General features: G+C 43.4%; 1 protein-coding gene across 3 annotated transcripts in view; it reads left to right on the forward strand.

Annotated features, from left to right (window-relative positions):
* The window catches only part of PCSK5 (proprotein convertase subtilisin/kexin type 5), a 767,735-nt gene that overhangs the window by 445,991 nt on the left and 293,898 nt on the right, over positions 1 to 27,846 (forward strand). For all 3 annotated transcript variants that reach the window (XM_033926861.1, XM_033926868.1, XM_033926878.1), the window contains exon 12: positions 6,067 to 6,255. In XM_033926861.1, the coding sequence (XP_033782752.1) occupies positions 6,067 to 6,255 (189 nt within the window). The remainder of the gene's footprint in view (positions 1 to 6,066; positions 6,256 to 27,846) is intronic.

Here is a 27,846-nt window from a genome sequence, read left to right on the forward strand (position 1 = left end):
TCACCTCTGCCTGTCCTGGTGCGTGTCCATCAGTCTACAGGGGTGAAGGTGCAGTCAGGAATAGGGTTTGACTGGCAGCCCGAAGATCAGCTTTGCAGAAGCATTCCCAGCATGAGGCAGTGATTCTCTGATCCAGCTACTGTAAGAGAGCCTCAGCTACTGTAAGAGAGCCTCAGCTCTCTTACAGTAGCTGGATCAACAAACAGGTCACAGTGAGTATAGGCTGTCACAGCCTGTGAGGTGAATCGGGGGGAGGTTTCTGTATGCCCCCTTTGTTCCCCCCACCTGTAAAATCCTAAAATTGCCATTTAACATTTCTAAGTATGATTTTGAAGCAAATTTCATAGCGGTGGCCATCTTGGATTTTTAGCAATCTTTTTTTCAAAAGCTCCCTGCTTTTCCAAAACTGCAATTTTTAACTCAGATTTTGTTGAGATAGAGTCCTTAGGCTCTTATAATGTTAATTCTTGCCAGGATTGCGCAAATTAGGCTCTTAAGGAGTGTCCTTGCGCCACATGCTGCGTGGTGCAGCCAGGACGGGGGACAGCACAAAGCTTAGCCTCTCCCCTGGTCAAGCCCAGGGAGGCAGCTTTCTTTATTTTGGGGGCTCGGCATGGCTGATACAAGATCTGTGCAAATGGCTGCGGTCCCTCCGTAGCCTTCGAAACACATGGTTAAAATCATCAGAGGGTGTCTTTGCGCTCCAGGAGCCAGAGACTTTCTTAGAGTTTCTGAAAGTTGTGAAAAAAACAAAAGTTTCAAAGCAGGCAATCTTCACCTGCGCAGTCCTGCTCTGCATCTGCTGTGTCTCTCAGTGGCATTGCTTCTATGAGCAAGTCCTTGTCTCAGTCAGCCACTGTTTGTGATCCTTATACTGCTGGCCCTTGTTTCATGATGCAACGCTTATAAGGACAGAGGACCTGGGATGTATGCTGGGTCTTCAGATCCTTCAGGGGCTCTAGGACCTGGGGGGGGCAATTCCCTAGATCTGCACTTCTTTCAGATTGTGGTTTTTCTGGTTCTTATTTCTGAGTCTTGCAGGAATTGCATTTGGTCGCTTAGCCAGGTCCGTCCTCTTCTTCCTCCTGGCTTTGTGGGTTTGTTCGCAGTCTTCCTCCTTTCCCTGGCACCCTGATATGAGCATTTTCCTATCAGCGCAATGCAACTATCCGTACTGTGCTTTTTTTTTTTTTTTTTTTTTTTCTTTTCTTCCTTTCTCTCTCTTATGTTAGCGAGGACCATGTCTCGCTCTACCCTCTGGCACTGGGATGTCCACAAGTTCTGGATAAGTCTAGAGTGGATTCTTAGGTTAAGAAGGTGCCTACCTGCGCTTCTCTTACCAGGGAAAGTGATGTGGTGCTTCAACCATGGGGACATAGTCCTTCGGAGGTTTTTTGATGCAGCGGTTTTGGACTTTCAGACTGCTTTGTCACATGCACCTGTTTGTCTCGCCTGCACACCCTGTTGATTCTCCTCTTCATTTTTTGGCTGGATTGGTTTATGTGACTGATGCTTTGTAGGCCTTTTGTGGAGTTTGGCAGTCTCTGTTTCTGCCACCAGTATGCTCTGGATTAGACAATGGGCTGATGATTCCCCTTTCCAGGTTGGTTTGGCGAGACTTCTCTTGGTCAACCTCATGGTTCTATGGTGGTCAGTTGCCCTAAGACCCTCTTGGCACTCTAGGGATTCTGGTTGCTCCAATTTTCGTGGCTCCAGGCTTTTTCTCTTGCATTCAGTGCCACGTCTCAGACCAGAGTTCCCAGCAGAGGTTCTCCCGCTAAGGATATTTCCAGCCATCTGGTTTCCATCCTGTGCCCCCTGTCAAGTACCCACAATGACTTCGGGCAGGAGGACTCCCCTTTACAGTTAGGGGGCAGGCTGTCGGCATTCCTACTGGCTTGGGTTTGCATTTCGTCTCACCAGTGGGTTCTAGACTTTATTCGATTGGACTCCAATTGGAATTCGCCTGGCCTGATTGGTTGGTTCGTGGACTCTCTCTCACAGGGCACCCAGACAAGGCGCTCCAAGTGCATGCCACTGTACAGCGCTTGCTGGATGTTCAAGCTCTAGAACAGGTGCCTCCTAATCTTTCGGGCTCTGGCAGATACTCCAAATACTTTATCATGCCAATGAATTGCTCAGACATTTGGAGGCCTTTTCTAGAGTATGTACATGAGGCTCTCAAGATTCCATGCTTTCACATGAAAACAGTATGATCTGTCATAGCAGCAGTAGCCCCAGAAGAGTTCCTTGCCTCTCTGGATTCATGAGGGCATACTTTCACATTCTGCTCTTTTCAGCCCACCGCAGATACTTGCGGTTTCACATTTTGCACAAGCATTACCAGGTTTTGGCTCTGCCCTTTGGACTAGCAATATCTCCTCATCCCTTCACCAAGGCAATGGTGGTCATAGCAGCTTACTTAAGCCAAATTGTCAGCAATGGCTGGAGAGCTTGGTTGGATTGCGAATTACAGAACAGGCAGTCTCTCACCCATGCAGTCTCTCACCCACGCGTCTTCAGTGCGGCTAAGGGCCACATCTGTCTTCCAGGGACACACAGACAGCTTCTAAGTTTCCAGATTTCTTCAATTTTCCAGCTCCTTTGGCATGGTAATATCTTCAGGTCCTGGGATTCGTGGCTGCTCCGTTGGATGTGGTTCTTTGGGTGCACCCTTTCTACCTGTTAGCCAGCCTGCTTAGTTTTCATTGTAGCTCAGGGCCATCCCTGAAGTTGTTTCACCTACAGTACTGTTAAGCAGGGATGGAATGTAGGATGTTAGGCGCCCTTAGGAAGCTCGATGGTGTCTCGCAAGGTGCCACCTGCGTCCTTTCACCTATCTTACTCTCTTGCTGGGCTATGCACAGGGATGCATTACACACTTATCTTCCCTGATCTCTGGAGGCTTGGGCCAGCATGATTGGTGACTTTCCCCGCATTGCTATGCAAGGGCATACCACTGCGGATTGCCTCCTGGGTCATGGTGCTGACAGATGCCAGCCTTTGGGGCTGAGAAGCCCATTGCACATTCACCTTTTTAGTAGAAATGTTATGGTTGGAGCTCGGAGCCATTCAGCTGACTGACTCTGGAGAGCCAAGCAGTCAGAGTTTTCTCCGCAACTCATCGACAATAGCTTATCTCATTTGCCAGGGAAGTGCCAGGAGCAGCTATCTGGCTCAAGGGGCCCGCCTTCTCTTTCTGTGGGCAAAACGCCACCTCTAGGCACTTTTGGCAATGCATGTGTCAACACTGTTCGGGCTGACTTCCTCAGCAGATAGACCTTGGATCAGGGCGACTGGGCTCTGGCCCCGGCAGCATTCTGAGCCATTGTGTGGTGCAGGAGTCAGCCTCGCTTCGATCTCATGAAGGCAGATCGATTCTTCAGTTGAAGATCCAAGCTCAGAATCAAGGGTGCAGCCATGGCCTCAGGGTATCCTCCTGTATGTCTTTCCTTCCTGACCTATGATAGGCCGAGTCTTCCAGGGGACATCCAGGCCATATCATTCTGGTGGCTCCAGTCTGGCAGTGGTATGTAGACATGGCTGTTACATCTTCGCCAGAGTCGAGGTCTTCAGTTGAGCGTCCATCTTGAACTACTTCGCAGGGTCCAGTCTGTTGAAGACCTAAGTCACTTTGTTCTTACAGCATGGCTCTTGAGCTTTCAGCTTTAGGCTACAAGGGCTCTTCAGCTGTGGTCATTGGCACTTTTCTTATGTCTAAGCAGTCGACTTCTATATCTGCTTATGCTACTGTGTGGAAGACTTTCCAGCTTTGTGCGATCTGGTCCAAGTGGAGCCGTATTCTACTTCATTTTCGTTGGTACTGACCTTTCTCCAAGCTAGTCTTCATCAAGGCCTCACTACAGCATCCCTTTGGGTCCAAGTGGCTGGGCTCTCTTGTTTTCGAGCCTGGGGTCATTTTCGTCTTTGGCATCTCACCCTGATGTTGCCAGATTTCTGAAAGGGGCTCTTCACATTATACCACCAATTACTCTTCTGTTCCCTTCATGGGATCTCAACCTGGTGCTGTCTAGTCATGGGATAGGTGACAAAGTTCAGTTGTGGATTAAGAATTGGTTATTGGATAGAAAACAGAGGGTAGGGTTAAATGGTCATTTTTCTCAATGGAGGAGAGTAAACAGTGGAATGCCGCAGGGATCTGTACTGGGACCGGTGTTCAAAGTTGTTAAACGCATGCAGATTGTGAAAAACTGCAGGCAGACCTTACAAAATTGGACTGGGTGCTCAAGTGGCAGATGAAATTTAATGTGGATAAATGCAAAATGATGCGCATTGAGAAGAATAACCTAAATCACAGTTAACCAGATGCTAGGGTCCATCTTGGGGGTTAGCTCCCAAGAAAATGATCTGGATTTCATTGTAGACAATACAATGAAACCTTCCGCCCAATTTTTAGGGGGAAAAATGGGGGTCTCGACTTATATTCGGATCAACTTATATTTGAGTATATACAGTAAGTTCTTTTCCAGTAGATAGGTGAGACATTCTAGACTCTCACCCTGTCCTTTCTGCACCTGACTACTTCTCAGTTTGTTTCATGCATCTCCAAGTTGTAATTTGGATGCCAGCTAGCCTTGGGGACTGGGGAGTATACTGTATATATGTTTGTATTTTTGGCGGGAGTAGTTTCTGAGCTCCCTTGAGGTTTTTGCCAGCTGTCTGTAACTGATATTCTCTTGTTACTTCTTTGAGTAGAACAGTTATTTATGATAATTATGGGTGTCTCTACTTCACGTTAGTTTGGCCCTTGGTGCTTGGGTACTAACTGTAGGTGGATCTAAGGAGTTCAGTGAAGTACAGAAGAGGCACAGAGAAAAATCGAACTGGATTCCTTCTGCAGATGGCACACGGCCATGGGGACACTACCCACTTGTTTAGAATATCTCACCTATCTACTGGAAAAGAACTTACAGGGTAAGTATATAATTTCTCTCTATTTATCCATCTATCTTGATAAAAACTTGGTAAATTTTATTTTGAAGCTGGAATTTACCCATTGTAAGCCTCCATTTGCTTGTTTTAAACTGAAACCATTTTAAAGGGGGTTGTCAGGCTTCTTTTTATATTGTAGGGAGGAGAAAGTAGAATCCCAATTCAACTAGGCTGTTTTCTTAGGAGAGAGTCGCATAGAAGTAACTATAAGTTAACAAAGCCTTTCCATTCTTTGATATTTCAGTTTGGATTTTCTTTTTCATGGCAATTAACTGAAAATGGTTCCTGTATGCTTTTGCAAAATCCAGCTCCATTAGAATCAGTTCCATTTGCTTGTGTTTACTCCTAGGTGACAGCAAATTCAAAAGCAGCCATCAGCTATAAGAGCGAGCTTGCTCATCTACAAGTTCAACTGTTAACTATACTAACCTAGCACTGTCAAAATAAAGGGAAAGAATATTTGAAAGGCCCTTGAATAGTTGAAAAAGAGTTTTATGGAATTCATAAAATACACAGCATAAATTTTCCAATGAGATACATGAACTTTTCCAAGAAAACACTGCATTAGACACACAGGGCTTAATTTGTAGACAAAAAATGGAAGTAGAACTGTGGGTCCAGGGGCAAGAGCAATAGGAGAAGGGCAGATCACTCATAGGTGCCAACATTTCAAAATGATGGGGGGGGTGCTAAACACAATGGAGGAGCTTGCTCAATATTGGGGGTGCTCTGCCCCCACAGAACTGGCACCTGTAGCTTCACCCACTCCTTTCATTTTCCCTGCAGCAAGGCTGTGGCACAACACCCTTGCTGTGTTCCAGATGATTCCCCCAGAAATTAAATCTTGTTGGTAGGTGTGGGCAAATTATTTTCCTTAAGTTAATCAAGGAACAAATGGTTCCATGCAGGTTAGTGTTACTTTGCAAATGACTTTCATCTGCTACACAGCTGGAAGGTACCATTTTGCTGGACATATGCACTATAAAATCCATTTGGTCAATGTTTTCAGATCATTATAGTCCAGGGAATATTTTGGGTTACCAAGAGTCGGCAACGTATTTAACCATGTCCATACTTTGTGTGTGTCTGTGTATCGTCTTTGCCCTGATGTAGAACAATACGTCCTGATAACGCTGTACGATCAGTCTACAAAGCCACGGGCTGTGCTGACAACTCCAACCATCACGTAATCTACCTGGAACATGTGGTTGTGCGCGTCACCATCACTCATCCTCGTCGTGGAGACCTGGCGATCTATTTAACTTCTCCCTCTGGAACAAGGTCGCAATTATTGGCCAACAGGTAAATAGTAACTAACACTGATACATGGTCAATAAAGAAGGTGCTGTGTGAAGGAAGCAGGCTGATGATATAGATATGGTTGCAATTGCAGAAACCTAACTGTATTTGCAGGAAAAGAATAAGCAGAGTTTAGCTCTAATGACTACTGAATTCTAGTCATTATGGAGATCAGCAGAGGGCTAGAGTAACTGGTGGGGCCTCTAATTTTCTGGAAACCTATAATCTTTGGGGAGGGAAGAGGAGGGCACAGACACATTCCAGCTGCCATACAACTCTGAAGTGGTGAAGGAAATAATGATAAGGTTGACGTTATAGTGGTCTAAGAGAACTTGTTTAGGCAATAACTGAATGTTTATCATCTGCACCGCCCCCCACCCCCATTCCTTCGTAGAAGGCGGGTGTAGTGAGATTGTTTCCTGAATTCCTCTGTTAATGACTTTTGATCCCTTTCCCCTAGTACTTGAGCGTGTTTATAGGAGCTCAGGTGTAATGAAAATCCTGGCCAATTTTTTTTTTTTCTGAAGGGACTCCTTTTCAGCAGTGCACTGGCAGCGGCTCAGCAGGCTTCACCAAAGAAGTAGGATGGTGGCTTTATTAGTAGTACTGTGTAGAATATCCTGCCCTCTGCTATTCTTGACACTCGCCTGGCTGGAAGCTTCAAATTGAAATTGTGTTCCTTTTCTTTCAACTTTTAATTGTGCTTTAAAGGAAGAAAAGTGGGGAAGAGATGAAAGTATGTAAATTTTTCCCCTCCTACTTTGAATCCCCCCTCTTCCAGAAGAAATTGCTGTACATTTTTGGATGTGAAACGAATGTCTCTGGATCACTGTTGATATGAGTTGAAAATGTCCAATTGTCCCATGTTCACTTCTTACAGTAATATCTCTCAGGGAAAAAGGGCCATGCCTTGATGTAACCATCAGGAGGATAAGTTTTAAAAGCATTTTCATGGATAAAATAGTGCTTTACTTGCTGAAATGGGCCTATATGGAATTGCTGGCCTAATCTGTGAGTAACCTTAGTCATTGGTAACCTACAGTGTGTGGGCATGCAGATTTACCCGGAGTGAACAGAAGGATGTGGGTAAATCCTTTTGAAAATTCAGCCATAGGTAGGGTTACTAGATGACTGGAAAAACCAGGACATGACCCAGCAGTTTGTCCAGGTTTTAGAAAGCTCCAGCCATATCCGGAGGGCCTCTGGGCATGCGCTGATGATGTCACATGTATCCGCGCATGCTCGGAGGCCCTCGAACACTGCACGGAGGTCAGGAATGAAGAGACAAGGCTTTCTGGGGGTGGGGTGGAATGGAACAGGGCGGGATGGGGGGGGGGGGCAAACGGGGCATGGCCATGTGTGCTGGATCTTACAGCGCAAAATATGGTAACCCAAGCCTTAGGATTGACTCTTGAATATGTACATGCCAAAGAACAGGTGTAAATCTCTGCGTGTGGTATCTGTGGGGGATTTTGAAAGCAGAAATACTGTACTTGCTGTGTTGTACCAAAGGTTGTGTGACCGGGGCAGCCACACAGGACACAAATATGGAGGGATATAAACATTGGTGGTGGAAAAGCGGGCTCTCAAGGGAGTGAATCTTTTTTTTTTTAAAAAATAATTTATATTCCGCATATATTCTATGCAGATTACAAATTATTCAGGTACTCAGACATTATTCCCTAACTGTCCCAGTGGGCTTCCACTCTATCTAATGTACCTGGGGCAATGGGGATTAAGTGACATGCCCAGGGTCACGGTGCAGTGTGGGATTCAAACCCACAACCTCTGGGTGCCAAAGCTGTAGCTCTCACCACAGCACCACACGCTTCCACAAAGCAGAACTATAGCTCAGCTCAGTACAATCAAACTTCGGTTTGCAAGTAACGCGGTTTGCGAATGTTTTGCAAAACACTCCCGCAAACCTTAACTCACAAAACGAGCGCCATCCCAATAAACGAGCATATATGCGTGCGTCACATGTAAGCACGCACAACGTCGATGACGTGCGTGCTTACATATGCGCGTACGTGATTGTTTATTGGGACGGCGCTCATTTCAAATTGCCCGCCTGCTGTGTCGCACCAGAAGACCCCCTTGCAGTCCTCCATGGCCTCCATGCCCTCCTATCCCTGCCCGTGAGCGGCACCCTACTGGCACTCTGCCTTCATGCCCACCCCAAGGAGTGTTTGCCCGATGACTTTGGCAAGATGTGGACCAACCCCAAACTCCTCCGTGGAGAGCAACGAACATGTCCCCGGCCAGCGGCTCCACGACCAGCACCCCTCCCAATTGCTACCTAAACCCAGCCGACGACCCTCACAAGCCCATCCCCATCTACTCCTACTTCTCCCTTCCCCACTCCTTCAAGCATCTCCATCGCCTTCTCCAGCCGCCTACTATGCACCGAGGACTCCTCTTCCTCCTTCACCAGCAGCTGTACGGGGACCCCGAGACAGGTACAGGTTGTGCAACGAATCGTCTGCGTTGCCATTATTTTCTATGGGGAAATGTGCTTTGATATGTGAGTGCTTTGCATTACGAGCATGCTTCTGGAACAAATTATGCTCGTCCACTCTATATACATACTGTTGCATTGGAAAACTCTGCACAGCCTGCACAGAGAAGAGCATGTGCTTACTTTGTATGCAACTGCAGAGTTTTAAAATCTCCCTCCCCCATAAGAAGAGTTATCTTACCTTTATATCTGTCCTCATCTGTTTAAAAAAAATGCAGTTGCCTTGGCAACAGACCACCTGTTCCTGAAAAGTATGTTTATCCCCTCAAAAAAACAAAAACAAATTCTAAAGTGATGAAAACTAGAATTATTATGTCGTGTGACATAAATGCAGTAGTTCCTCTTTTGAGAAGTGAAATAAATAAGTTGTATTTTAGGAAACCGTCCAAAATTTTGCAACAAGGAAAGGGAAGAGCATTTATTTCTATGTTTTTGTTTATCAAGGGCAGAGTCAAGAGAAGCTTAGTTCTTGCCCTCATTCTGTATGTTCAGATGTGGCATAAAAGTACTGAAGAGGCCACACTTAACAGCTTAGAGAAGAACCAGAATCCAGGATTGAAAAGCTGTAGGAAGTGTTCTCATACTCAACAGCAAAAGCAGAAAACAATAGGAATGTTGATGTGAGTTTTACAATACAGTACATTGACTTTTGTAGGCTAAATATCGAAAAAGGAAAGAGGAACTTCTTAAACATAATTTTCATAAATTATGCCAGTATATACACACTTATAAGGCAATTCCAAGGCAATTTAGCAGCACATCTGTGCTTCATTAAGGCAAAAGGTGAATTAGGTCCTGCTGTATACTGCAGCTTCTTGACTAAAATTGTTCTCATCTTCATACCAAGAGGTTCCCAGATTTAGGGCCAGATTCACTAAAGGTAGCAATTCAATAGCTGTTGGCCGATTCTCTGGCCGATTTTGAAACAGCGATTGATTCACTATCTTGTTTGTATGCAAATGATTTGCATGAAGGTGCAAATCATTTGCATGCATACTCCCCGACTCAGTCGCTCTGTACCGACTCAATCGCTGAGTGAGCGATTGAGTCGGTACAGAGCCCTGACAGTAGTGACAGGAGAAGCAGCCTCCTGTCACTGCTGTCAAGGCTTCTGTTGGCTTTTTTTGTGGCCGGAGGGTGTGGGCATCCATCCTGCCATTCATTTGCGGCAGCGGCGGGCACCTGGTGGCAGGAGGGAGTGGGCATCCTTCCTGCCATATTTTTTGGTTCAGGGAGGGGAGCTCTTTTTCATTTTTTTTTATTGGCCAGATATTTTGCATGTGTAATACACGCAAAATGTCTGTGCTATTGGAAAATAAAAACAGGCAGACTTCTACAGCGGTCGGGTTTTAGGCTAGTAAAACCCGATTCAAAATAGCCAAGCAAATGTTAGTGAATCAATCGCTTGGCTATTTTGCATGGGGTTTTACTAATTTCCATGGGTTGGATCGGATCAGACAATGGGGAAAAACATGCGGTGGGCCGTTTAGTGAATCGAGTGGGTAGCAGCGATCGTCGCTAAACCTGTGATAGCTGATGGGGAGGGTGAGCAATAGTGTCTCCTAAGCTATTGGTCCTGCCTCCTTTGCATTTTATTGGCTGGATAAGGAATATCTCACCAATAGGCTAAGGGGGGAAGGTGGGAGCAGTAGCTGCAGAGACCCAGCCTTCTTTCCTGCTTTCCCCTGCAGCTCTACATTGGGAAGATTGAAGTCAGTGTCTCTCAAACTCTGTGCAATGACACAGTGGTGTGGCCTGAAGAGATTCCGGATCTGCCATGATAGATTCCAGAATTTTATTTTATTTTAAAAAATCTCCTTCATACGTATACATTAGAATAGATGACATGTATGTTATGTACACAAGAGTCTGTCAATGTTATGAGCATCTGTGTGCGTAAGGATACATCTGCCCACACAAGTATCATTCTTTGATGTGATTGGTCCTTGAAAACTAACAGCAAGTAATTTTATTTTTATTTTTTTATTCAGTAGTTATTCTAACTGCAGACAGTGGATGATGAAATGCGTGTTTGCTTGTCAACTATCAAGATGTGTTTTCAGTTAATTTACACTCAAAAACAAGCACATCCATCACATTGATTAGCAATTCTATTCTATCTCATTTATCCCCCCCACCTCACTTTTACAAAACTGATAGTGTTTTTTAGCACAGGCCGGCACGCTGAATGTTCTGTGCTGCCCCCGACACTCCTTGTAACAGATTTTTTTCTCTCTCTTTTTTCTCCCCTTACTCTTTTTGTACTTTCCTTAATTGTTTCTTTCCTTATAAAGATAGTATTTCTCCCTTTATTAGCCTATCGTACTGGTTCATTATGTCCCTCTGTTATTAGTAAATGTCTATCTTATGTTTAACTACCATTATTGGATTGTTATTTGCTTAGTAAACCCAGATAAGCAATTTTATAAAATTTTATTAAACTTGAAACTTGTAAAAGGGGGGGGGGTATTTTCACCATTGTTACAATTAACTATACATAGCTTAAATAACTTTAAATAAATAACTCTCAAATTTAATTTTTTGTTGGTTTTGCAATTTTATAATTTCAATTATAATGTGCCATGAAAAACATTTGCTCCATTTAGTGTGCCAGAGCTAAAAATGTTTGAGAGACACTGGTTTAAGCTCTGATATTTGGGCAGTGCGGGAAAGGAGATGGTGCCTATAAACTTCATATGCATTTTTGAACAATCCTTCTGAGAAGAGTAATGTTAAGGTGATTTATGAGTGATGATAAAATCTCCTGGACCTTAGCTCAATTTTTTTTTGTTTTTTTTTTGGGGGGGTGCAATGCTCAAGATTCACATAGAGTTCTTGTAGCCCTGGACTTCCCAGGGTGGTGAAGAGATTGTACCAGAGGCCCTACAGATATATTTGTACAGGGGTATCTGTTTTAAATGGGGAGAATACTCAAAAGCATAGAGAGAGTAGAGAAGGACAGATTCTTCAAACTTTCGAATAATAAAAGAACAAGAGGGCATTTGGAAAAGTTGAAAGGGGACAGATTCAAAATGAATGCTAGGAAGTTTTTCTTTACCTAACGTGTGGTAGACACCTGGAATGCGCTTCCAGAGGGCGTAATAGGGCAGAGTACAGTACTGGGGCTCAAGAAGGGATTGGACAATTTCCTGCTGGAAAAGGGGATAGAGGGGTATAGACAGAGGATTACTGCACAGGTCCTGGACCTGTTGGGCCGCCGCGTGAGTGGACTGCTGGGCACGATGGACCTCAGGTCTGACCCAGTAGAGGCATTTCTTATGTTCTCATAATCAAACAGAAAAACGTCTAGAAACCGGCCTAAATCGGCACTTGGACGATCTAAAAGACAAGTCGTCCAAGTGCCGATAATTGAACCAGGTTTTTGACGTATTTAAAAACAACCTAAGCCTTCACAGTGCTGTTGAATGACAAGAGCTAAAAGGGGCGTGTCAGGAGGTGTGGAGTGCAGGATTTGGGCGGGACATGGGCCATCCTAGACATAGTCATATTGCATATATAACCAAAAGTTTTACAACACTGCCAAGACGGAACTTGGACGTTGTGACTTAGGCCATCTAAAACCAGGCCTGAGTCTACAAAAGGTATCAAAAGTGACCAGATAAGCACTGCAGACACAAAGTACAGACCCCCACACACTGCCCCCCCACCCCACCCCCATAAAAATCATAATAACAACTTTACATATCTGCCTCCAGAACATCAGCACCTGGCAGCCTGGCATAGGAAAGTCAAATAGAGCTGCACAGAGGTAGCTTAAGTGGTCTTGGGGGTGGGTTAGTGAACCATGGAGAGGAGGACCCAAGCCCATAAGCCACTGTAATCACTGATTCATGTGAAACATGTGCACCCCCCAAAAAAAACCCTAACCCTTTTGTACTGCCATACAAGTGGCTCCTGCAGCAATAAGAGCTATTGGGGTGGTAGATAGGTGGGTCTAGTAGATTCTGGGGGTGTTTTGGGGGGGCTCACCATGACCTATAAGGGAGCTGTAGTGAGATGTGTATGTGGGATCCTTTTTGTGAAGTTTACAGCAGTGCTCTGTAAGGTACCCCACTATTCTGGTGCTATGTCTGGGTGTCCAGTCCATCACTTTTCTGGCCCATCCCGCACCCAAGAGGTCTTTTTCTAGGCATTTGTGACTTGGGCGAATTTTGGGATGAAAATGGGATATAAAGATGGACGACTTAGCGGTCTGGATGATGATACGGTTGGACGTACAATTGGACGATTTAAAAAAAAAAAATATGCTGGACATATTTTTCAAAAAATTGACCTTTTCCCATGTGTGACTTTGGGCGACTTGCGGCTTAGGCCAAAACGGACTTAGACGTTTCTTGTGATTATGCCCCTCTATGTCTAACAAGTCACCAAACTCTGACAGTACTGTTGAACATGTGAAGACAAGGATCAACACCTAAACTAAAGCAAATGTAAAGCATTCCAGACAAAAATAGCAAAGGTGTATGAAAGAGTAATTTAAGTAAAATGCTTTTATTAGATTCCCAGAGGTGATCAGAATATATAAAGTCACTAGTAGGAAAAAGAAAATATGAAAGTGTGTGGGGGGATGGGATTTGTATACCAGTTTTTCTATGTGGTTTACACAGTCAAAACAATTTACATATTTTAGACAGGTAAAAAAGACAGTTCAAAGTCCTATGGACACAAAACTCTCCTTAGCATTCTTTTCCCTTATTCTCCTATATCATCCTCATTCATAATCTCTTCTTAGTCAGTTTTGGGCTGAGTATTTTTCAGCACTACGCAGAACAAAATCTTCAAACAGTGTAATGCAGGATAGTTCTGCAACTGCATGTAACGGAGTATCCTGTGGTATTGTAAGCATCTATCCCGTGTAATAAATGCAGGGCATATGGCCAAACATGCCCCGTGCATCTACCACAAAGTCTTTGCAGTTACCATGTGCAGTAACTGCTAAAATCTACCACACTTGAATAAAAGGGCCCCTGAGGTAGCTATGCTTAAAGAAGAAAATCTTTATCAACAAAAAACCCAAACAGGAATTTATATAAGAATAACAAAAAAAGAAAGAGCTCATTCAAAGTAAAAAGTCAATTAAGCAAGACAAATATTTCTGCACCTGAAAAATCAGAGAGAATGAGAGCCAGAAGGCCTTGAGCATGCGCAGATGCTCAAGGCCCAGCTCAGGCAAGAGGCGGGATCTTTCCTTAACTGGCACTGGCATGCAGAAGATGGAGTAAGGAGCTTGTTTGGGCGGGCGGATGCCGCTTCCAGCACGGGGGTGCGATGTGGTTCTCGCGGGTGGGGGGGGGGGCGTTCGCGGGTGAGGGGTGCAATGCCGTTTCGAGTGGGGGGTGCTCATTTAGCGGGACAGTGCTCGTTTTGCGAGTTAAGGTTTGCAGGAGTGTTTTGCACTGTACTGTACGATGTGTAATGTATACTGTATATAAATTAATAATAATGTGAATATAGGTGTCCTCGTACTCTAGAGCAATGCTAATGAGATGGCTTCTAAATTGGGCCCACATTAATACTCTTTTGTCTTCATCATCAGCGGGTTCCTATGAGTGATTTAATATGCTCTGTGCACTGTGTGATGTGATTGTTGTTAGGTACCATTGACTCGTGCTCAAGTCCTAGTGACTTGATGAAGTTTCAAGTTTATTAAAAAGTTTGTTATACCGCTTATACAAATTTCTAGGCGGTGTACAGCAATAATAAAAAGGGAAAATCATTAAAAATTACACAAACGACAAACCACTGGAGACAGAAAAGTAAACCACACAAATAGGGAAAAGAGTAGAACTACAATATTTAAGATAAAGTACATTTAAAAGGGAAAAACAGTAGGAAGGGAAAGACTGACAATTGTTTAGTTCTAAAAAGGACAGTTTTATCCGAAAGCGGATCTGAAAAGAAATCAGTTTTCTCTAATGATTGAGATTTAAATAAACAGTGTCTAGGTACAATGCCTGGCCAGTAGCATCAAATCTCACAAGAATTCAAGGACAAGTAACAATTAACAAAACCTATCTCAGTCACACATTCACTGTAATAAACAGTGGAAGGGTCCAACAGAGTTCTGTTTCAGAATTAAAATTATCCTTAGTCGGGAACCTTGATCTGTAAGTGATGTCACAGTAACAAAATGTGTGTGCTGCAGCAAAGATGGTGCTCCTGTCAGAAGAACACTGAGCTTGCATCCTGCAAAAAAAAAAAAAAAAAAAGAGTAGAGTATTGTGACGTCATGAAACTTTATTGAATGGTAATCATGAGGGGTATAGAGAGGGTGGATAGGGACAGATTCTTCAGACTGAAGGGGACAGCAAATACGAGGGGGCATTCTGAGAAACTGAAGGGAGACAGGTTCAAAACAAATGCAAGGAAGTTTTTTTTCACCCAAAGGGTCGTGGACACTTGGAATGCGCTACCGGAGGAAGTGATCAGGCAGAGTACGGTACAGGGATTCAAGCAGGGATTGGATGGATTCCTGAAGGATAGAGGGATCGTGGGATACTGAGGGAGGAGCTGGGATGTAACACGGGTGTAGGAAGTTAACCAGGAAATGAGTAAACCAACCTGGTCGTGCTTGTGTAGACCGGAGGGCTAGGACTTCGATAGGAAGGCAGGACTTAAATGGGAAACCAAGGTGGCAGGGGAGCCCCTTCTGATGATTCAGACAGGTCTTGACCTGTTTTTGGGCCACCGCGGGAGCGGACTGCTGGGCAGGATGGACCTGTGGTCTGACCCGACAGAGGCACTGCTTATGTTCTTATGTAATCAGCCAAAATGCTTAGATTCCGCTTCTCTGATACTGTTTTTCCATTGTTGCAATTTCCTGGTGAAACCTCTTACCATGTTTATCAGTGAAGTTTCTGAGATTGGCAGGGAAGAAATCCAGGTATAAGAAATTGATCTTTATTGGCATATTGCATTCCAACATCTGAAAGACTATGGGTATGTTGTCAACAAGTATAGAGTAATTCATGCCTTGTTAGTATCCAGAAAGATTTGCATGACATGCTTCTTAGACTTCCATGCCACCAGCTAGCTCAGTGTTGTTTAAGAGCATCTCAAATTCACTATTATTCATCACTTCCCTGATGTGAAGTCCAACAAAAATGCCTTCTCTGATTTCTGCATCACTAATGCATTGAAATCCTTTTCTCTCCTTGTTCATAGCTTTGAAGTTCTTCATGAGTTTTAGCTTTATATGAAGGGGTGGCAGAGAAGATATTCTTGAGCTACATTTTTCTGGCCAGGTAATAAATATTTGCAGAGTGGCCATTCCATCTTGACATAGTATATATTGTGACAAATCTAGCTCTCTTCCTAGCTTTGGCACAGGGTTAGTGAAGAAGATTAGTAAACCCCTATGTAGGAGAGCTGACCAGGTTGGCCCGGAGGATTATGTAAGTGCTGACTTCCCTGGGACTCACCTTGAGGAGCCAGACAGTGACTTCCAGGGGGAGTTCAGTCCGGGGTCAGGTTACTCTTCAAAGCCTGCAGTCAGGGCTCAAAGGAACCCGGGAGTTAAGAAACATCAACTCCCAGAAGGCCCGGGTCAGAACAGGAAGTGGTCACAGAGGCAGACACAGCTGCAGGAAGAGTTTTCTCCCTTCCCCCTCTTCAGAGCAGGGATAGGCAAGTTGAAGACTGTTAAAGCAGGGCAGCTGAGTCACAAAGGGGAGGAGCCGATGAGGCTTCAGGGTGAGCTCTAGAGAAAGCTCACCCCTCCTGCACTGAATCCTGAGGAGCTAAGCCACGACATGGACATGTCAGAAGTGCTTGAGACCACAGCTGAGAGGGACCTGCAAAGCTGTGAACTGATGGACATTGGTGCGCCAACTCTGTCTACTGAAGGTTTGGAGACAATGGACACAAACTGAGCAATGGTGGGCAGGGTTTGGCTATTTTTGTTTTTTACCGGCTTTGCTTAATAGTTTTGAATCTAAAGTTTGGGGTATGCTGAACTGTATGAGCTTATCAGAGTTACTCTCTGAAACACTGCAATCCCTGAACTTGTGCATTAGACTGTCTAACCTCACAAAGGACAGAGCGTTTGTATTTTCCCTCTTTGCACAGCTGGAGGTTAATTGGGGAAAGATAAGAGACTGAAGGAACCTATAAGACACAGTAGAATTCTTTTCTGTTTTGGAGAGAGAGTTACTTTATCTGCAGGCACTCCATGGGAGAGCTACAACGTGGGAGAGCTACAAGGCTAGCAGGTCCTTTTGTTGGTTTTGTTTTGTTTTTATGAACCTTTGTTTTTTTTCATACTGCAGGAGGGTTGTTTGCCCCTCTCTCCTGCTCTTTCCTAGCGAAGAAGTATTGTTGGGACTGTCCTAAACACAGAAGGCTGGAGAAGAGAACTGAGAGGTAAAGACTAGAGTCCAGCCCAACGTTTTTGTTTGATTTGATATTTTTGAATTAGAGCCAGGCTTGTGTTGGTGAAGCTAGGGTGGCCAGGTTGACACGGAGTTTTATGTTTGAAGTGTGCTGCAAACTGTATTGAAAATGCTGCAATTTGCTATCTATACCTGGGCGAATTAATTGGAAGTATAAAAATAAAATACATCTTTATTTTTCCTGACAATCTCGTGGGTGTGTGGTTTTCTTTTCCCCTTTGCCTGATCTCACTGTGGACATTGATCCTGTGGTTTTCACCCCAGGCGGGTGCCTAGAAGGCCTGGAGGATTCCCTGGTGGTGGGGAATGCGCTGGGAGCCGCCAAGGTTACTTGGACCACAGCTCGCTGCAGTGATCAGGAGCTCGTGGGTTGTGACAATATGTCTGGCCCAACTTGTCCCCCTCACCAATGAAACAAGAACACATATTTGCAAACCAAGAAGAGCGACAACTCTCTGATCACCACATGCTTGATTAACTGTATGGACTTCAAGAAGCATTTTCATGTCTCTTTCATGTGAACAGTATGCCCAATTGGTAATCATGAGTAAATGTTCCCATTGTGTAACAAGACATACTTGAAGCTTAACTTGGATGAATTTATTTAGGGTCCTTTTTACAATCTGCAGTAGCAATTCTCACATGGCAAATGCAATGCAGCCCATTTAATTCCTATGGGCTGCGTAGCATTTGCCATGCCAGGGCACATTACCATGGCTTTGTAGAAGGGCCCTTGTTTACTTAAATATTTATTTACCCGATTGTTCTAGGCGGGATACAAATGAATCAGTGAATATGTGCCATTCTTGTGGATCATAATGCCAAGAGCCTCATACAATCTAGTGACATAGTTTCAGAAGCACAGATCTTTATCTTTCTGAAAAAATTAGATCAGATCTTTTTTGCCACTTACAAAACTCAGATTTTCATACAAGGCACAAGTAGATTCTATTCTTGAAATTTTGAAGCTAAAATCCAGAACCTTCAGGGTAGCATTTTCAGAAGTGCTCCCCATTCCATGCGCAGGACACAAGAGACAGGCAGAGCTCCAGCATCTCAATGCAGGGAAGAGAGCTTTAGATTTGTTAGGAACTGGGCAACATTCTGGGGAAGGGGAAGTCTATTCCGCAAAGATGGGCTCCACCGTAATCAAAATGGAATCAGGCTGCTGGCATCAATATTTAAAAAGGAGATAAAGCAGCTTTAAAACTAGAAACAGGGGGAAGGGCAGCAGTTGCTCAAAAGAGCATGCTTCAGAACAAGGTATGTTTAAAAGATAGCACCAAAACAGGGAAGTAAGGGCATCCCAGTAGTGACCATAGTAGGCCAAGTGTCCTTAAATACAGAGCAATCAGATTTTAAAGATTTCACATTATCCATGTCAACTTTTTTAATTGATTTAAATGGTGTGATAATTGAAAATACCATTAAAATCCAATTAAAAAACAATTAATTAAAATTCTGCATGAAAACTGGTGTGACACCTACATGAAAATTGGGCGTGATTAGGGCTAGAGTTTGGGTATGGCTTAATCCTGGTTTAATTTACTAGTGCCTAGCAATAGGACAACTAAGTCGAGTTAGGCACCCCTAGGCACAATTCTATAAAAGACACCTAGTGGTTGATTGACAACCTCGCTGAACCAGCACTTATAGAATCAGGGTCACCATGCATCATTAAGCTCTGGAATCTGTTGCCAGAAGATATGATCAAGATGACCAACACAGCAGAATTCAAAATAGGTTTGGACAAATTACTGGAAGAAAAGTCCATAAGATATTATTAGCCATTGTTCATACCTAATAATGAGCCATGAGAAATGAATCTACTTTATGGTATCTGCTGGATAGTTGTGATGCGGGACCGTCTACAGTTGGATATTGGATGTTAGCCTTGATGAACAATGGTTTGACCTGGCATAGCTTTTCTTCCAATTATTAAATGAGGGGCACTCAGTTCTTTTCATTTTACTTTTTATGAAGCAATATCCAGGGCAATATCATCAACTATTCTATTCCAAACCATTAATCTCTCATCTACTCTAGCTATGGTCCCAAGAAAAATAATTTCTCATATGCAGTCTGAAATTCCTCAATACTGATCCTATCTTGATAAAATATCTTCTCCACTAAGTTCCCTTCTTATCTTTTCATTTGCTTAAATAAAAAGTTAAAAGCTCAATAAAAAAATATGATCAGACCAAATTTAAAGCTAATGCTTTAATCTTCAAAATCTAAAAAAATCCTCTTTGTTCTTCAGTTCCAATTAACAAATCAGATAAATGGCCTTTAATGTGGAAGGCTGCCTTTAACAAGAGAACTGGAGGCAAAGATCTAAGCCAGGCAGAGAAATGAACTGCTGCCAGATGATTTAAATTATCCACTTTTTGGAAAGAAGTGTTCATCAGATTTCTTTATTACGGTGCAATCATTTTCTCTCTCTCTGCCTCTTTAGCAAAGGTGGATAACTCATGAATGTTCCCTGCCTCACTGCTCTTTGCATAAATAAAGAACAGAACCTGGAATTTCTGTCATTCAGTGCTCGGTCCTCAGCAGTACTAAAGAGTGTAAAGTACTGTTTCCAGTCATGCCATGCCAGTGGCCTATTGAAGTAAAAGCACTCTAGAGGGTTTTTAGTTTTATTTATTTTGGTTTAAATGATTTTTAAACTACCTTCACAGTCTTTAGCAAGGACTGCCAAAAACAATGTACAAAGAATACAACTAGCAGACATCTGTATAACATTTGCAGTGGCCTCATCACTAGCTATCCCCTCTCCAACCTGCCTCTTACTCCCGCCTCCTCCTCTCCCCGCATTATTTCTTTCTCTCACCATCCCTCCCCTCATATCGTTTTCTCTCTATCTCCTCGGCAGACGTTTTTCTGCTCCTTCCCCCCAGTACTCTTTATCACCTTTCCTGCTGATTGGTAAGGCCCAACTTAGTGCAGGAAGAGGTGGTCAGAGCATACAGCGAGTGATTTCCTTCACTCGCTGGCGCTCCGGCTGCTCTCTCCTGCCTCTCCAGCTGTCCTCTCCTTGTCGGCGGTTCGCGGTCGGAAAATACCGCGAATGACCGGGACCGCAAACCGCCGACCGCGAATGACCGGGGGAAACACTGTATTTTGTATTAAAGTTTTTGGGTTGTGGAACGTATTGTCTGAATTTCCATTATTTCTTGTGGGGAAATTTGCTTTAATATACGAGTGTTTTGGATTACATGCATGTTTTCGGAACTAATTATGCTCGCAAGCCAAGGTTTTACTGTGCAATCAAATAATTTTAGAAGCCTGATAGTGACTTCAGAGAGAGAGCCGAGGCCAGCACGAGCAGCTGGTTGGAGATGCTGCTCGCACCGGCGCAGAGCCAAAGAGTTATGGGGGTGGAGAGAGGAAGAGAGGTGCTGGTGCCCAGGGCCGGGTCTTTCCTCCCCCGCAGCCCCCTTACTATGCCACTGACTGGAGAGATGGATTCTGAATTATTGCAGATGGAAGTTAAATTTCATTGAAAAAGGGTTGTCTGTTGATTGAACAGATAAAACCTTGGGTGAAAGAAAGTTTTTAGTCTTATATTGTCCCTTTGCACAAAACGTTGGCCTTTTTGGTGAAAATACAATACTTTCTGAGCAGAGAAAGAGGGACAGAGACTGAGGACTGATGTTCATGAGCCCAATATGGAGAATCCTGCTCTTCAGAGTAGGATGCAGAGACTGCTTGTAAGATTTAGGGGGCTGAGGATATGCCCAGCATGATTAGAGCATGTGCTGGGGGGGGGGGGAAATAAAGCTAGAACCTGGCAGGTTTCTCAGTGACTAGATGAAATGGGTCATTTGCAAGGCAAGACTTATGAAAGCAGAGATTGCAAGCTCTTCCAGGAAGTTGATCATAACTTGAATCATATGATACAAATACGATAAATGTAAACACTACATACGCAAATGGGGGGAGGGTCATCAAATCAGCTGCTCATAGTTCTCATGTCCTAAGTGGTAATTATAGGGTAGATTAAAAACAAATAATTTAACCAGGCAGGACAGGCTCTTTCCTGGTTAATTCCATTAAATGTTCCTCTATCGATATTCAGCGGCATTTAACTAGATAGGTAATCTGAAAATCAGTACAGACCTCCATGAACTATCCAGATAGTGCCACAACAATCCAGGGGCAGAACTGAGGTTGGCTCCTGATGATATATCCAGGCACCATCAATATTCAGTGCCAAACAAGTAGATAAGCTTCTTTCCAATCTTAACTCTAGTTCTTAACCTTTTTCTTTTTCTTCTTTTCCTTTCACAAATCCCCACCTTTTTGTTTTTCCCATATTCATTTCTTTCCTATTTCCTATTGTATTTCTCGCCTCCCTTTCCTATTGGCACTGTAAGTCTCGTATGTTAAGTCTATGTCTTATATTGTCCCTTCCTGAATGTTTTTAAAACTTTTATTTTTTTGTACATCGCTTAGAAGTAAGATTAAGCGATTAATCAAATTTTAAATAAAACTTGAAACTATAGCAGGCCTAACTTGCTAGGAGAGCTGTTTGGCAACTGGCATTGAATATCACCACTACCCAAATAACTCCTAGGACCCGCTGAGTGCCCAGATTAGGTCCAGCATTGCATGTCCAGGCAAAATACATCACATGGCAGTCTGCACCTTTCAAATTGCTGAATGCTGCTGGCTGAACAGGGATTTTAGCTTTTGCATTTAGCATGCTTGCCCAAACTTTTCTATAAGGAATTGTTTTGTCTTTACCAGCACACTTATCTTTGAACTTTTTGGAACACCAGAGAGAACATGACCTTGCAGCTTTGTACAAAAATCAGAAGAGTTACTGACATTCACTCTTTCCTTGGAAGTTTGTGCATATGTGCATTTGCAGCGGCTTCTCAGTTTCTGACATTATTGATAGAAAGTAGCATATCTGGCCTAGAGCCCGAGTCGTTACAATACAGAAAACCAAGTTGACCACCACATACTCCCTCTGATGGCTAGCAGGCAGCTCTTAGGTGACCCATCTCAGTCTTATTCCTTGGAAGGATCTGAAGAACTTACGAGAGCCACAAGTGGCTGTCAAATTTCTAAAAAGCTTCCAGATTGTTTTGATATTTATCCTTTTTTACCAAATATACTTTGAACCGGTGATGGTGCTGTTATTTTAGACTTTGACAGTTTGACTCCATGTTGTGCACATCAGTCATTTACTTTGTAGTTTTTAGTATTTAAAAAAAAACCCAAGTAAATCAAATAGGGAAAGCATGCAGAACATGGTTCATGGAATTCTTTCCAACTCCTCTGCCTGTAAATGTGTGTGTGTGTATGTGTGTTGGGGAGGGGGAGGTTACATGTTAATTTTTATCCATGCATGTGTATTTGAGTGGCGTTATGTGCATGTATGTGCTCGCCTGTATCTCTGAACTTCTGTGTTTAGTGCTCTGAACCAACGAATTTACTTTAAATCTATTAAATCAAGTAGCTGAGATGATAGGTTTAAAAGCAATTTTAAATGTTTTCTTTTTAAAGATGCTTTTGACTGCTAGTTGTTTAGAGTCAGAGATCACACTTTTTAATGCCAGCTAGATATTTTTTTGTTTCCCTCCCTATTGTTATATCCATACTCGTCTCATTTACAATCGTATATTGTATTTCCTCCCCCACTTCCCTTTCGGTTCTGTTTTTGTTTTGTGGCTTGTCTATGTTATTGGTACTGACTTCCCAAATTTGGTGATGTATTATGTTTTTTAGATTTGTTCATCGCTTTGTATTAAGATTAAGCGATTCATCAAATTTTTAATAAAACTTGAAACTTGAAAAAACTTGAAACAATACTAACAGAGGCAGTAATCAGAGCAATCAAAGTAATCTTTACTTTCCTTGTAATTCTTCCTCCTTGTGAGAATATGTGAAAATCCTCTCCTTAATACTCCTTAATATCAGTGCACCAAGAAGTACAGAAAGTATTGCTTCTGGGGGAATTCTGTGCAAAAAAAAATAAGAGTTGTGCACTCAGCATTATAACATTCTGCATATTGTATTTATCAATACGGTATAACCACTGACTCTGAATAGTAATTAAACTTTTAAACGGAAAAGTTATTACTTAAAGATGCATGCTTTTAAATTTTCGGTGCAGATTCTCCCCAGGAGTACAGTAATAGTGCACTATAGTTGGGACTTCTGGCTTTCAGTGATTTTTATTTCAGCAACCTATTGAGTTCAAGAGGCGTTCTGCTGCAGGCTGTGCTGACTTCTTACAACACAGTTGTATTCATAGTTGTTGCTACAAATGTCAGCAATTGAATAAAAATAGGTTCTATCTTCAGTTAATTCTTCTTGGGCTCTGTAGATTGCCAAATGAAAAAAATATGAAATTTAGAAGCTATAGAGCAAATCTCTCCTACATATATACACACACAGATATATATACTGGCCACCTCCTTCAACATTATATGTCCCTTTTCAGAATCATTCCCTTCCAACACTCTTTCCAACTCCAACTGATTCTCCTTCAATATTTTCTCTCTCTTAGCTCATACAGTATTTAGGGAATTCAGTTGATAAGGCCCACCTCTTTTAAAGAAAGAAGTAGGTCTATCAAATACTCATTTCTGATCATTGTTTCAGTTGAGATTTGGAAGTAGAATACTACTTACTGAAGATTATCCAAAGCCTTATAAATATTAAATACCATAGTTATACAATGCAGCCCAATAGGTAGGGTTACCATATTTAATGATAGCAAACTCGGATGTTTGGCCCCAGCCCCACTTTGTTGTGCCTCCAGCTCTTCCCCAAAGAGACTCATCTCTTTTTTCCCGACCTCCAGGCCACGTCTGGAGGGCCTCCAGCATGCGCAGATGTGTGTGACATCATCTGCACATGCTTGTTGAAGGCCCTCCAGATGCGGCCGGAGCTTGGGGTGTTCCAAAACCTGGAGAAACTGCCGGGTTTTGGAAAGTTTGTCTGGGATCCCGGACAATCCTCTAAAAAGAGGGCATGTCTGGGTTTTCTCGTTCATCTGGTAACCCTACCAATAGGTATTTAAAATAATTGTTCTTGGTGTACTAAAAGCAAATCAGTAGATCCAAGGAACTCATAGCTGCTATCTTAATGTGACTCTCCCCATCACAATAAACAAAGATTATCTATGGTACATGTGTCAAACATGAGGCCCGTGGGCCGAATCTGGCCCGCATGGCCTTTTTATCTGGCCCATGGCAATGCTCCTGAACTTCCCCTTCTCAGAGCCCAGATGGTCCTCCCCCCACACTGGTTCAACGTCGCCATCATGCCGGAAAGTCTGACGGCTTCAGCAGCGATTTGACAGTGTTGTTCATGGCTCCCCCTCCAGCCTTCTGTCTGCCGTGGTCCACCCGGGCGGAAACAGGAAGTTGCGCATCATTGGAGATAGACCATGGCAGGCAAAAAGGAGGAGGAGCCACGTACAACACGCCCGAATCACTGAGGCCGGCAGATTCCTTGGCTTTGTGGCGACATTGGACAGGCGCCGGAGGGAAAGGCATGCTGAACTGTAAGGAGAGAGGGATCGGCGCTGGAGGGAAAGGCAAGCTGGGCTGTGCGGAAAGCGAGATGAAGAGAGAGAGGTTGGACCTAGGGTAGTGTGGAGGAAGAGGGAAAAAGATACTTGAAGGGAGAAGCATTGGGAAGAGAAAGGGAGAAATGGTGGACCTGGGGGGAGGGAGGGGATGGGGGGCAATTGGGAAGAGAAAGGGAGAGAAGTTGAATCTGGAGATGGCAGGGAGGGAGAAATGTTAGCCTGGGAGTGGAAGGGAGAGAGAGAGGCAGCATCTCTCTTTTTTTTGCCTTCCATCTCATTGTTCATCACAAGGGGGGAGGGAAGAAGAGCAACAGAAAAGAGAGGGAGCAAAATGTTGGACCAAGAAGAGAGAGGAGAGATAGAAGGAAATAGGAGGCTGGGAAAGGAGTGAGATGGGAAATGAGAGAACTGCAGAATAAGAGAAGATGGAAAATTGATAGGTAGCTGAAAATTAAAAAAGGAGAAGGATGAGAAAGAGGGCAAGATTTGAGTGGACAGAGGCAGAAAAGTTGAAAGGGAAAAATCAATATGTTGGAGACAGGGACTTGAGCAAGAGAGAAGAGAAAAAAAATGGACAGAAAGCACTGGAAAGAGAATTAGAAGATAGACAAAATCAGAAAGATTCTCTATTCTTTTACCCTATCAATATGGCTTTCGTCCTAACTTCAGCACCAAATCCCTATTGTCTTCCCTGATTTCAAGGGTTCAACAACTTCACTCTCGAAACAAGTTTGCCGTCCTCCTACAATTTGACCTTTCCGCTGCTTTCGACGTTGTTCACCATGATATTCTTGTTTACCAACTCTCTGAGATAGGTATCAACTCCACAGTCCTAGGTTGGTTCTCTAAATTCCTCCGCTCTCGTTCTTACATTGTTAACATGAATGGCACCTCATCCTCCCCCTGGAAACCGAATTGTGGAGTCCCGCAAGGCTCTCCACTATCCCCTATCCTTTTCAACATCTATATGTCCTCCCTAAAACTCCTCCACCTAGCCCCCCTTGAAACAATTTACACTTATGCAGACGACATCCTCGTCCTCCTCGAGAACGATTCGAACCTCACTGACCTGTCTAAGAACATATCCTCTTGTATAATGAACCTAAAATCCTGGGCCTACACTGTGCAAATGAAATTGAATGAGTCCAAAACAAGACTTCTTTGGCTCGGTCCAAAACTAGATCACCTACCCACCTCCATCCCACTACCCTCTGGCTCCTCTCTGCAGCTTGAGTTCTCGAGCAAGGTCTTGGGCATCATCATTGATTCCACATTGTCCTTCAATGACCACCTCCAATCCTTGGTAAAAAAATGCTTTTTCAGCCTTCACATGCTGAGGAAAGTTAGATCCTGCTTCCATCAAAAACATTTTACCCTCCTTGTCCAATCCATCATCCTCTCCAGATTGGACTATTGCAACTCTATCTACTTAAGCCTAACTAAGAAAAACCTCCACAGACTCCAACGGATTCAGAATGCCGCAGCCAAGCTCATCTTTGCTAAAAGTAAATTTGACCATGTTTCCCCGCTCCTGGCCAAGCTCCACTGGCTTCCGATAATCGCCAGGGTCCATTATAAATGCGCCTGTTTAACTTTCAAAATCATATATGGTATCCTCCCTCCCTTTATCCCTCTTTCTTGGAATTCCTCAAACCCTAATACCACCAGATCCTCCCACAAATTAAAACTATCCTTCCCCTCGCTAAAAGGCATTTCCCACACAGAAAAGCTAGGGATCTCCCTGCACTTCAAAATCACTGAGCTCTGGAACAACCTTACCTCCCCTCTTCGGAACTTGAGCTCTCTCCAAGTTTTCCGCAAACATCTGAAAACCTGGCTTTTCTCAAAAAATGTAAGTCTCCCTCCAACTTAGGAATCAAGGAAACTCTTATATCTTGGCTTCCCAAGTCCTGTAAATTTTCTTCACACTTCTACCTCTAACCCTCTGTTGTAGTTCCTTCCTATTTCTCCTACTGTAAACCGCGTCGAGCTCTACGAACGTGGAGATGATGCGGTATACAAACCTAAGGATTAGATTAGATTAGAAAGAGAAACTGGGACTAAAAGCAAAATGACCAGACAACAAAAGGTAGAAAAAATAAATTATTTTTCTATTTTGTGATTACAATATGTCAAATTTGAAATGTGTATCTTGCTAGAGCTGGTGTTAGACATCAAGCGTGAACTAGGACCTAAAAGAGAGGAAAAGTCTTTTTTTATTTATTTTGTAGCCGGTGTGAGGTTGGAGAGGTTGTATCCCTATATTTCTACTAAAACTAACCCCCCTCCTTTGCTGGCATGCAGCGTGGGTTTTGGCGCCGGTGGCAACGATTGATCTGACGCTCACAGAAGTCCTGTGAGCATCGGAGCCGGCGCTGGGGCCACGCTGTGTGTCAGCAAAGGAGGGGTTAAGTATCTTAATAAAAAATCTGGCCTATGACTTAGCCTGTGTTTTAGATTTTGACTCCTTATGTGATTTGAGTTTGACACCCCTGATCTATGGGATGGTATATCTATGGGAGAAGCAACTGCACATTTGCAAACACGGCTACTGTGGCAATACCACCATAGTTTTATGTTTGCATGCTTCTATAGGAGCTCTGGCCAAGTTTGGCTGTCATGAGCTATTAAGTACTACCCGCAAGTATCCATCAAAATAATCACTCCCTTCCACTACAATGATAAATTGTCTTGCTTAGGAAATCCAACAGTATAAGCAATCTAAATCAGATAGGGAAAAGAATAAAGTATGAAGGTATATCCAGTCCTCATCTATTATTTATTGTGCTTTCTTGCTCTGCATTGCCTCACACTCAAATGTATTGCCCACTGTAGTCTATAATATATCTTTCATTATACCTGCCTACCCTAGCCTTGAGTTTCTGAATGATGGTACAAATGCAGTGCACTATACCGGTGCCTCACCTCAGTTCTGGCAACAGTCAATTGGAAATGAGGCTCTGAATTCTCAGCTTTTATTAACCTGGTTTGTGGCAAGCCCAAGGTAAAACTGAGACTGATCCAAGTCCAAGATGGCATATTCTGGGGAAGGAATATCCTGTTCCCTAAACAGTGCTAATCAAGTTTCAACAAGAACTGAACAGCTCGGAAGG

The sequence above is a fragment of the Geotrypetes seraphini genome, chromosome 1 (assembly GCF_902459505.1).
Source record: "Geotrypetes seraphini chromosome 1, aGeoSer1.1, whole genome shotgun sequence".
Lineage (NCBI taxonomy): Eukaryota > Metazoa > Chordata > Amphibia > Gymnophiona > Dermophiidae > Geotrypetes > Geotrypetes seraphini.